At 45.0% G+C, this 12,962-nt stretch overlaps 1 protein-coding gene across 1 annotated transcript in view; it reads right to left on the reverse strand.

The window, feature by feature from the left end:
- Positions 1-7,149: 7,149 nt before the first annotated feature.
- LOC137422995 (meteorin-like protein) overlaps positions 7,150-12,962 on the reverse strand; it is a 46,338-nt gene continuing 40,525 nt past the window's right edge. Inside the window, 1 exon segment of the mRNA XM_078773640.1 lies at positions 7,150-10,310. Within this exon segment, the coding sequence (XP_078629766.1) occupies positions 9,994-10,310 (317 nt within the window). The 3' untranslated portion in view covers positions 7,150-9,993.

Raw genomic sequence — 12,962 nt, forward strand, 5'->3', positions numbered from 1 at the left:
AAATCATCGATTTCCCTTTGAAAAATCGTCAATTTTCATCCGATTAACCTGAAGATCGAAGAGAAATTGCATATTGCATCACTGAATTGGGAAACAGAACTATTTTGAGGTCAAAAGATCAACTCAACATCAAACTTCTAAAATCATCAATTTTTATCTGAAAAATAATCAAATTTAATCCGATTGACCCTTGCTTTGAATAAGATTGTCAATTTTAATCTCAATGAAATGGACCATTTCATGTATCCATGGCAACGTTTTTTTGTGGGGGGGGGGGGGGGTGGATTATGCAAGTGTCGTGCTCTGCACGATGTCTTTCTTGTTTGTTTGTTTGTCAGCTTGTCTTTGAACAGGATATCCCAAAAACTTGTGGAAGGATTTGGACGAAATTTGGTAGAGTTTGGGTGTGTGAAAAGGACGAAATGATTCGATTTTCGTGAATATCCGAATTCGGATCTGAGAATTTTAAAAGTGATTCTTCACCATTGAGAGAATTATTTATTTATTTTTTGTATACAAGATCGTGGCTCGTGTAAGAGCTAACGTTGATCACAAAAAGACAGACTGACACTAAAAACATAAAACATGATAAAGGGAGCAGGAGAACAAGATGGAGGGCAGGGACATCGGGAGATCTATGGGAGGGAGAGGACTTGGGGGGAGGAGGCATGAGACTGGGGGGGGGGGGGGGGGGTGGGAGAAGTAAAAAAAAAAAAACACGTGGACACTGCTAGGACTTCCAGGAAAGAAATCGGTATTTCAAAAAAGTGGATCTGGAGTGAATTAACGGGGGTAGAAAAGATCAAGGTTTTGGATGGGGGAAGATAAGAGATGGTGGTGGACAGCTGTTTTAAAGACGTGGAGAGAGGAGAGGGATTGAAGAGAGTGTGGGAGTTTAAAATCTCTCTTTTGTGTTTTTGTTTTTTTAATACAAAATCGATGCTCGTGAAAGAGCTAACATCGATAACAAAAAAAGACAAACGGACACACAAAACATACAATAAAGGGAGCCGGAGATAAGATGGGGAGTGGGAGGGAAGCACACACAAGTACAACAGCAGAGAACAGGGACAACGGAAGATCCGTGGGAGGGAGAGGCCTTGGGGGGAGGGGGGAGGGAGGCATGGGAAGGCGGTGGAGGTGGGTGGGAAAGGTATAAAACACATGGACACTGCGAGAACCTCCAGGAAAGAAAGAAGTCGATATTTCCCCCCCCCCCCCCGCCCCCCCAAAAAGTAGATCTGGGTTGAATTAACGGGGGAAGAAGAGATCAAGGTTTTGGATGGGGGAAGATAAGAGATGGTGGTGAACAGCTGTTTTAAAGACCTGGAGGGAGGAGTGGGATTGGAGAGAGTGAGGGAGTTTGTTCCAGAGGCGGGAGTAAAGAGGAATGAAGGAGTGAAGGTGAGCAGAGAGTCTTGATTTTGGCAATTTCACCAGAAGAGGGTTACAGGCAGATCTTGTGCGCCCTGCATGAATATTTGGAGGACAGACCACAGATAGAGCTGGGGGAGCTAGGCCAGATAGGAGTGGGTAGAAGACAGAAAGACCACCTACCTGCCTGTGGTGAGTGAGTGAAAGGCCCTCAGAGTTAGCTTCATCGCCAGAGATTCCAATGATTCTGAAAGCTTTTGTTTCAACAGCGTGAAACCGAGCTAGGTCTAAGGCAGAAGCACCGGCCCAGAGGGGAGAACAGTATTCCATTGAGCTGTGGATGAAAGCCTTGAATGTGGTGAGGAGCTCAGGTGTGCCAAGGAAGGACTTTGCACGACGGAGGATGCCCAGTCGGCGACTGGCTTTGGAGGCCTGCTTGAAGATGTGGTTTTCCCAGGAAAGATCATGGCAGATAGTGAGACCCAAAAGCTTGAGTGACAAAACTTCTTGAAGAGGATTGTTGAGAAAGTAGATTGGAGGGTTGTCCAGCCGGTCTTTTCAGAGAGACATCGTAAGAGTGTGAGATTTTTCAGGATTGAAAGACATGTTCCACTTGTTTGACCAGTCTGTGATTTTGTCCAGGTCTGCAGAGAGTGAGGAGGCTGCAGACTGCCGATCTGAGGGATGGGTTATGGAGTGGCAGAGAATGGAGTCATCAGCAAAGAGATAGAGAGGATTTTCCAGAGAGCTGGAGAGATCATTGATGAAGACCAGAAAAAGCACAGGGCCCAGAACACTGCCTTGGGAACTCCAGCCTGAACAGGAAGGGGAGATGAGAGAAATCCATTCAGGGCCACACATTGACTACGACCAGAGAGGAAGTCCGCAAGCCATGCGTGGAGATTTCCATGGATACTTTTTCATGTTTGGTGAGCAGAGCGGGGTGCCAGACCGTATCGAAGGCACGTGATATGTCAAGGGAGACAGCTCTGATTTCCTGTTTGTCATTAAGGACCTCCATCCATTGTTGAGACAGCAGAAGCAGCATGTCCAGTGTAAATTACCTGGTCTGAATCCAAATTGATGATCCGAGATCAAGCCATTGGAGAAAAGGAAGGATTTGATGTCAGAAGCGATGTTGGATTCCATGACCTTGCTGATTATTGCGAGCAGGCTGATTGGTCTGTCGTTGCAAGGATCTGTTTTTGCACCTTTTTGTGTAAAGAGGTAATGATGGCTGATTTCCAAGCAGATGGCAGATGATCTTGAGCAAAAGAGAGGGTGAGGAGAACAGAGAGAGGGTGAGATAGAGCGGCAGAGCAGGATTTAAGGACCCGTGGGCTGATTCCATCTGGTCCAGTTGCAGAATCAGAGTCGAGGATTGACAGAGACTTCTCCACCTTGTCAGGAGAGAAGGACACAGAGTTCAGGAGCAGCTGGGTTCGACTGGGTACGGTGGGTACAGAGCGAGACGTGGTTGGGACACAAGATTTTGAGGCAAACACAGAGTTGAGGCATTCAGCTTTTTCACGTGTGGTCAGCTGTGTAGCCCTTTGAGGTAAGGGAGGGGATGGAGGGGGAACAAACACCAGAAACAGACTGGACCAGACACCACCAGGATTGGAGGAGGGAGACAGGTTTGAGAGTTCAGTTTTGAGAGCAGAGAGATATTGTTTCCTGGCTCTCCTGAGGGTAGACACACAATTCTTCCGAGCTTGGTGGAAGGACCTGAGATTACCTTCAGTTGGATTTGCCTTCCAAGAGGCAAAGGCAAGTTGTTTCAGGGCAACTGCCTCACCACAAGCTTCAGTGTACCATGGACGGGAGGAAGGGTACGACAACTGAAGACAAGAAGGGATAAATCAGTGCATGACAGAGAGCAGTTTACTTTGGAAGAATTCCCAGGAAGAGTTGATGTCAGAGGCAGTGGAGATTGGAGACCAGTCCAGATGATTGATTGCTGCCTGAAGACCACGCCAGTCAGCCTGAGTGAAATGCCAGACTCGTCGGCGCTGAGGAGGTTCTATGAGAATGGCCAGAGAGATTTCCACTTTAACAAGGAAATTATCAGAAGAACCGATTGGAGCAGAAGAAGAGCAGCAGACATTTGCAGGGAAGTTAGTCATAACCAAGTTTAGAAGAGAAAGATAAGGGCAAAAAAGAAGAGATATGGCGAAAAAAAACTATATACTGCATAGCAGGATATCTCAAAATGTTGTGGTCGGATTCGCACAAAACTTGATGGACGGGTTGTGTATGTGATGAGGAAGATTTTTTTCAATTTTGGTGAAGATCCGAATGCGGATCTGGATCAGAGAACTGTTTTGTTTTTAAGTGATTCTTCACCATTGAGACAGGGACAAAAACGATATATAGCATGATATTTTAAAAAGTTGTTGACGGATTATGACAAAACTTGGTGGAAGAGTTGGGTAAGTGATAAGAACAAACCGATTTATTTTTTGGTTCAGTTCCGAATCCAGATCTGACCTATCAGTGGGATACAAAACGTGAACTGTTCAGCTGATGCCATTCTAGTTACCCTCGCCAAAGGAGAGGGTAATGAATTTGAGTCCGTTTGTCTGTCTGTTTGTTTGTTTGTCCGCACAGAATAAATATGATTTTCTCTGCAACCGTTGGTTCGATTAACAGGAAATTTTCACCGTCCTGTAGTGGTGCATCTCCTCCTGTAGAATTGTTCAATCATAATTATGACGTCATCGGTTAGGTGGTACGGGCACCATCTTGGAAAAACCGAAAAATTTTGCACCTCTATATCTCCGAAAGCGCTGCATGCATAAATTGAGACATGGCTCATTGTAAAGAACTCTCCATGGGGAATAAAATATGTTAATGATGATGTCATAGGTGCCTCCATTATGACGTCATAATTCGACAAGTACAAAACTTCATCCGATTAAGATGAAATTTGTTCAGCGTCTCGGGATAAATTGGTGGAGGAAAAAAAATTATGACGTCTTAGGTCACGTGGTACGGACACCATCCTGGGAAAAAAAAAATTCACCTCTATATCTCTGAAAGCGTTGCATAGAAAAAAATGTGAAACGGCTCATTGTAAAGAACTTTCCATGGGGAATAACATCGGTTAATGGTGATGTCATAGGTGCCTCCATTATGCCATCATAATTTGACAAGTACAAAACTTCCTCCGATCAAGATGAAATTTTTTGAGCATGATGTTGGGATAAATTGGTGGAGGAAAATAATAATAATAATGATGACGTCATTGGTCACGTGGTTTGGCATCCATATTTGTTTCAACAAAAAAGCCTTAACCACTAAAACACGTCCTGGCGAGGGTTTGCAATCTCTGATTGCTCTTTCTTGTTCCCTTTGCCAGAGGAGAGGGTATTGCATTTGAGTCCGTTTGTTTGTTTGTCTGTATGTCTTTGTCCGCACATAATAAATATGATTTTCTCTGCAACTGTTGGTCCAATTAACAGGAAATTTTCACAATAGGTGCACCTCCTCCTGCAGAATTTTTAAATGGTACTTATGGCATCATAGGTCACGTGGTACGGGCGCCATCTTGGAAATACAGAAAAAAATTGCACCTCTACATCTCCGAAAGCACTGCATAGAAAAAATTGAGACATCGCTCATTGTAAAGAACTCTTCATGTGGAATAACATAGGTAAATAATGATGTCATATGTGCCTCCATTATGATGTCATAATTCGAAAAGTATAAAACTTCATCCCATCAAGATGAAATTTTTTCAGCATTATCTCGGGATAAATTGGTGGAGGAAAACAAAATTATGACGTCATCGGTCACGTGGTTCGGTGGCCATATTCGTTTTAACCCAAAAGCCTTAAAAACCACGAAAACATGTCCTGCGAGTGTCTGCAATCTCTGCTCTTTCCTTTTTTATTGTTTTCGCTGACCAATACGCAAATTACGCAAAATACGCAAAATTACGCAAATTACGCAAAATACGCAAATATGCAGCGCAAAAACGCTGACCAAAATGCAAATTGGAAACCTTGATGCTCCACTATGAGTGTAAGCCTCCATCACCCCAAGTTTATAGTAAGTTTTAATGTTTCTTCTCACCAATCACCCTGATCTTATGAAATAGCTTCTACGCGATGAGCGACCCACCCTAGACCGACTGATGAATTTTTTTTTAAGAATTTTGTTTTTTGCAACCCTTTCAATCGGCAGAATAAAACATATCTTGATCTTTTAAAAACAATCAAAGATGTAGATAAAGCAGCAGTTTAAGCAAAGTGACAAGGTATTAGAACATGACGCACAGGTATGCACTGCTTTGTTGAACGTCTGAATGTCGATATTCCGGTTCTGCTCTTTCATCCCAGATCATCTGAATTTGTGTTCAATTCTCAAGCAATTCCTTCTGCGTTGAGTTCTGTCACCCGAACGGCGATGTTCTCTCCTCTTCCCTTGGGTTCAGTAAAACACTTCCAAAAATATTTTCCCTGGAAGGCTATTTTGGTGCCTGTTTGTGAAAAAGATTTAAATGTTCCTTCTCTCATTTTCTTTTTTTACTCGTTACCAAACAATATTGTAAAGAACAGCGACAAAAACATCAACGTGTTGTGGGAGAGCAAACTGATTAAAACATCCTTGACTTGTTTCCTTTATGGGAAATCAAGGGTTGAACTCCTTTGTTCTTGCAGAGGCAGCACTGTGATCAGAAGAACATAATCGGAAGAATATCAGAACCACATGGTCAGATCACAAGAAGCAGTTTCTTGGTAAGGGATATACTAGGTGGTTTGCCATTGCCCTCCCAGTGTTGTCCGTCTGTGCTCTATCCCTTGGTATGGCTCGGCCTGGATTTGAACCACTGACCTCGCAGAATCAGACTGGACGTTAAACTGGACGTCTCATCGACCGGCATTACGTAGTTGTTGGACCTTAAAGATCCCACGGTGTCCTTGGCGAAGAGTAGACAAGCTATCCTTGGCACAATGGCCAAATTCCAAATTCCTGCCTTAACCACTTAGTCAAGCGTCAGCCTTGGCCAGCCGGTTCGTGAAAGACTTGGGCAAAAAAAACTTCCCAAAATCCCCAAAAAACGTGAAAATAATTGTGGCCGCTAAAGAAAAAGAATTGTTCCCTCTTTTTGTGGGATTGGTCGGGGAACGTTTTCGCACAAGCTTTTCTGGAAGCAGCTGGTCAGGCCTGACGTTCTACTGTGGCAGGAATTTGGAATTTGTTGATGATGCCTGGGTGGTGGTGTGGTGGTGGTGGTATGGGGTGGTGGGGGTGTGGTGGTGGTGGTATGGGGTGGGGGTGTGGTGGTGGTGGTATGGGGTGGTGGTGGTGGGGGTGTGGTGGTGGTATGGGGTGGTGGTGGTGGAGGTGTGGTGGTGGTATGGGGTGGTGGTGGGGGGGGGGTGTGGTGGTGGTGGTATGGGGTGGTGGGGGTGGGGGGGTGGTGGTGGTATGGGGTATGGGGTGTTGGGGGTGGTGGTGGTTTTTGATGGTGGTGGAGGTGATGGTATGGGGTGGTGGTGGGGGTGTGGTGGTGGTGGTATGGGGTGGTGGGGGTGTGGTGGTGGTGGGGGTGGTTTTTGGTGTTGGAGGTGGTGTTATGGGTGGTGGTGGAGGTGGTGGTATGGGGTGGTGGTGGGGGTGTGGTGGTGGTGAGGGTGGTGCTGGTGGGGGGGAAAAACCACCCACTCATTGCAAGAATCACCCTGGAATCTAACATCCACCAACAACCCCTTCATCCACATTCGGTGCCGGCAGATGGATAGTAAGAAAAAGCCTTCTAGCTGTAAATGATTTAATTTTCGGCTTTATTCTCCAACAAAACTACATTTCAACTAAGTATGTACACACAATATGTACAAAACAAACTTTCCACGATTTACAATATTATCTACAAAAAAATCCCAACAACAAACAGCTTCATCGATCTGATCATAGAGATAAACACATTTCATCTCTGCCAGCAAAGTCTAACTTAACAACAAGAAAAAAGTGCTAAAGAACGTTTCAAAATGCTTGGAAAACAAAAAGAGCAAACCAACCACACTTGACAACATTACAGGATTAAATTAGGAGTGGAAAATGTTACGTAAGGGAGGGAATATGTGACGTAATAAACGAAAGAGTTCAGAAATGCATGTTGCCTGTCCGCGTTGAATCCCGCCAACGGACAGAAAAGTATAAACCACACAATTGTCATAACAGCAATGCAATTTACAAGGCAATTTACAATCATTGAGATGTTGTGTTAATGTTATTTTTTTCATGGATTAATAGGCAGAAGAAATATTGAAAACTACCTGGGGTGTTCAAAAAGTTCGAAGATCGAGATGCCCGTAATAGTGCAGGTAACGCCATCTTGTTTGTTTTACAATCCAAAAGTATATGTTTTTTTATTTATTTTCTTACAAATCTTGACAACTACTACTACTACTACTACTACTACTACTACTACTACTACTTCAATGGCTCCACTTATTCCCATGTTATTGTGGGGTGGGAAAGAGAATGTTTTTGGGCCAAGTCTTTCACGAACCGGATGACCAGGCCGCCGCTCGACCAAAGTTGACGGAAATTTATAATTTGTTCAGGTATTCTTGCTGAAGGACACTGTGGGGTCTTTAACGGCTACCAACAACTAGTGCCGGCAGACGGGGTTAACATCCCTCAGAGGGACGGGTTGACGTTCAAACCAAGGCCGGACAGCTCGGAGATGTGTGCATACCTCTTCACTATCCCACCAGCTTGTCTCTAAATCATATTTACTCGTTTATTAAAACAATTAATTAAACCCTGGCCAAATTATAGTCCAAACTTCTTTTTCAACCCACACTTGGCAAGCATGGCGAATATTTCAACATTCCCGCCCTCCCCCAAATGCGAGGTGAGGGAGGCCTTCATTCTGCAGTTGACTGGAAACAAGCTGATATTGATGATGATGAACCACCTTTAGAGGCCATTTTTCCCCGCAGAGCAGGGGTTGGCCTTTTTCGGGCACATTGGTCCCCTTTTTGAAGCAATGTTTTATGGCCGGATGTCCTTCTTGCCGCCAACCCTGTTAGTCGCCTCTTGCGACACACAGGAAATTACCAGTGAATGGGTACTCAATTTGTGGACCTCGGAAGGATGGGTCAGGCTGAGTCAACCCCCCTGGTGTTAATTCAGCGATAGACCGGGATTCAAACCCAGTATCCTAGGATCGCAAGCCGGCACCCTAACCGCTAAGCCAACACCAGGCTTCTGATGTTGAGGATGATGTCACATGAAAAAAGAAATATATCACAATGACGTTACATGGACTATTTGCGAGTATATGTTTTTGCAGAACATTATGAACACCCTTCGTATGCGCAGAGTATATTTCCTTCTAATAAAGCACAATTATTGCATCGGGAAAAAAATAGTACACCTGGAGTTAAAAGATGACGTCATAATGCAGTCTGCCATAGTGCAAAGCATAAAACAGCATCACTTGTTTGGATGCTGAGCAGCATCGCCTTCAAGAAAATGTTGTTGTTTTTCTTCAGTAAAACGTATTGTCTAACGTGAGCCGATTACGCAGTACCGGGGCCAGTACCCTTCTGCAGACCGCTCAGAAAATCTTGGCAGAGTTGATCTGTTTCCTGCAACGTAATTACAGCTGCGCACTTCTGAAAAATTATTAGCGTACCGCACAAGATGATCTCACACACACACATACACACACACACATACATGCACACACTTGAGAGGACCATGTACACTTTTTACTCACCATCCTGGAATAGGTTTAACCACAACCCCCCAACGACCACCCAATTGAAATACCATCTTTAACAGACATTTGTTCTGTTGTTGAGAATCCTTGGATCGGGGTTCTTGAAAACATATTCCGACATCTCACAAAACAAGGAAGTGGATATTCAAAGTTTATTTGCAGCAAAATTGCCAAGTGTGTGAAGGAGAAGCCGTTGACACATTCTGGAGTCAGCTGTAGGTTGATGGTGGCTGGAGTCAGCTGCAGGTTGATGGTGGCTGGAGTCAGCTGCAGGTTGATGGCGGCTGGAGTCAGCTGCAGGTTGATGGCGGCTGGAGTCAGCTGCAGGTTGATGGCGGCTGGAGTCAGCTGCAGGTTGACGGTGGCTGGAGTCAGCTGCAGGTTGATGGCGGCTGGAGTCAGCTGCAGGTTGATGGCGGCTGGAGTCAGCTGTAGGTTGATGGTGGCTGGAGTCAGCTGCAGGTTGATGGTGGCTGGAGTCAGCTGCAGGTTGATGGCGGCTGGAGTCAGCTGCAGGTTGATGGCGGCTGGAGTCAGCTGTAGGTTGATGGTGGCTGGAGTCAGCTGCAGGTTGATGGCGGCTGGAGTCAGCTGCAGGTTGATGGCGGCTGTTTCTTTTGTTGTTGTTTTTGCAAAATTCTGAAACCATGTCCCAGGCGCAATCGGAAAAATGGAAATGCATCTCTTTAGTGCCGTCTGCAGCCAAGACACCGAGTATGAATGTAGATCGTAACATAAGAAGAAGACCGTGTCACGTTTACAGATGCTTGTTGAGTTTTGTGGTTGGTTGTGTGTCTATGTGGGTTGGCACTAAAACATCTAGGTCTAAAAGTTTGCATTAGCTTGACTTTTCAAGCTTCGACGAGCAATCAAATGCCTCAGTTTAAAGAGATCTCACAAGGGTTGATCCCAGCATGCTGTGCGTGCTTGTACAGTTGGCGGAATTCATGGTAGCGTGGTGCGCAGCTGAGCCATGCCTCCCCAAAGTGCAGGCTGGCGGTGAAAAGGAAGGCCCCGTCCCCTTTACGCACCCCGCAGCACAGCGGTGCCCACATCGTGCCGAGCCGTGCTTGGCCTTTGCCCACTGGTGAAAACACATCCTCCTTCTGTCGGAAAATTCGCAAAGTGCTGATCTCGATGGCGGCCACTCCACGTGCGACATCCGGTTTCACAGATCGAATGAGGCCCTTGACCACTGCAACATAGATAAGTTGATTATGTTAAAATCAGATTTTAAGTCTATTTCAGTTGGACATTCACAATTGTTCACAAAAATGTTCACAAATTTTTCACATTCACATTCACAAAAATTTGTCTGCTGAAAACATAGTTTGAGCGACACTGCAAATACAATAGAATCAGATGGAATGGAAAGGCCTTTTTAGTTATTTCTCTATTTTACAGCTTATAAGGATATATGGAGGAGCTTTCACACAAAACAGGGACACACGTGCAGACAGGCACCAGACAACACAGGACTCGACTTCACAGCCGATGACCTTGGGGGGAAATGACAACTTCCCGGAGCATTCTAGGTGCCGGCGACACTGTGTTGTGACGTCAATTTTCTTTCAGAAGCGAGTCGGGACATTAAGGAGCAATTTCCCCAATGTCCCGACCCCACCTCCCCGGCTTCGGAATCGAACTGCTGACCTTCCAGACTCAGAGCGGACGCTTTAACCACAATGCTACTGAGTCTTTGAAACTAATTTTGATAATTGAGGAGAAGAAAAGCACAGGAAGTATTAAATAAAAAATAAACACATATGGAAATAAATAAGAGCTTATTAAAAAAAAAAAAAAAAACCTTCAGTGAAACTATTTAAAAGACCTTCCTTCTTCATGAGGTACAACGGTATAAGGGGTAATGTTCCACAAAGATGTTTGCAGATCATGAGTACATTGCGCTCTTAAATTGAACCATGCATTCTTCAATGGATTCGTTTTATTTATGACTGCTGGCGGATGGGTCGAGTACTCATCTAATCGATCACTCATATATGAACATACGCATGTGCTGGCGATTGTGCAAGATCATTTGTATGTACGCACACACACACACACACACACACGTTTGTGTGTGTGTACATATATATATATATATATATATATATATACATACGTACATAAATATGTATATGTATATGTGTAGGTATGTTTATGTTTCTCAAGGCACCAATTACATTATTTATATTATCGTGATAATTATGATTATGAGGTTCATTATCGTGATACAGGTTTTTCCATTATCGCCCGGGCCTCACATATATATATATATATATATATATATATATATATATATATATATATATATATAGGAGGGGAAGGGAAGGGGAGGGGTAGGAGAGAGACAGAGGGGGGGGGGGGAAGGGAGGGGAGGGTTAGTATATCGCACAAAAATGTTAGTCAATAAAAAATGGGTACGTAAAAACAAAAGGGAGCTCTGTCTACTGTAACGCCATGGCTTACAGAAGCAGCCTCAATAGCGTTCACCAAGTGGTGGTTAATCTGGTGTTGGGTGTTAGCCCTGGTGTTGGGCTAGCAGCTAGGGTGCCGGCTTAGGATCCTAGGATCCTGGGTTCGAATCCCGGTCGATCGCTGAATTAACGCCAGGGGGGTTGACTCAGCCTGTCATACCTTCCGAGGTCGGCTAATTGAGTACCAGTTCACTGGTAATTCCCTGTTTGTCGTTAAAAGGCAGCAAAAAGGGTTGGCATCAGGAAGGGCATCCGGCCGTAAAACATTGCTTCAAAAAGGGGACCAAAAAACAACAACAACCACGGTTCCCGAAAAAGGCCAACCCCCGCTTTGCGGGGGGAAATGGCCTCTGAAGGTGGTTATAAGTGGTGGTTAATCATAATCAAAAATATACGCAATCTGGGTCCATCATCTGGAGGGAATTTTTAAAAAAGATCGTAGGTGCAGTGGACTATGCATTGGAGTGACACCCTATCCCATGGAAGTATGAATTAAGGTAAAAATTATTATGTTTTTTTTTTTTTTTTTTTTTTTTTTGTATACAAGATCGAGGCTCGTGAAAGAGCGAACATTTATCACACAGAAAGACAAACCGACACATAAAACAAATAACATCGGGAGCGGTAGACAAGATGGGGAGAGAGGGGGAAGGACACAAACACAACATTTGAGAGCAGGGACCGAGAGACATGGAGACATCGAGAGAACTGTGGGAGGGAGAGGGCTTTGGTGGGGAGGCATGGGAAGGGGGGGGGGGGGGTGGGAGAGGCATAAAACATATGGACTCTGCCAGGACTACCAGGAAAGAAGTTGGAATTACAAACAAGGTGGATCTGGGGTGAATTAGTGGGGGTAGAAAAGATCAAGGTTTTGGATGGGGGAAGATAAGAGATGGTGGTGAACAGCTGTTTTAAAGACCTGGAGGGAGGAGTGGGATTGAAGGGAGTGTGGGAGTTTGTTCCAGCGGCGGGAGAAAAGAGGAATGAAGGAGTGAAGGTGAGCAGAGAGCCGAGATTTCGGCAGTTTAACCATCAGAGGCTTGCTGGCAGATCTTGTGCGACCTGTAGGAATATTTGGGGGACAGAGCACAGAGAGAGCTGGGGGAGCAAGGCCGGAGAGGAGTCGGTAGAAGACAGAAAGACCACCTACCTGCCTGCGGTGAGTGAGTGAAAGGCCCTCAGAGATAGCTTCATCGCGGGAGATTCCAATGATTCTGAAAGCTTTGGTTTCAACAGCATGAAGCCGAGCTAGGTGTGAGGCAGGAGCACCAGCCCATAGGGGAGAACAGTATTCCATTGAGCTGCGGATGAAAGCCTTGTATGTGGTGAGGAGCTCAGGTGTGCCTAGGAAGGACTTCGCACGACGGAGG

The sequence above is a fragment of the Myxine glutinosa genome, chromosome 3 (genome assembly GCF_964187855.1).
Source record: "Myxine glutinosa chromosome 3, kmMyxGlut1.1, whole genome shotgun sequence".
NCBI classification, from domain to species: domain Eukaryota; kingdom Metazoa; phylum Chordata; class Myxini; order Myxiniformes; family Myxinidae; genus Myxine; species Myxine glutinosa.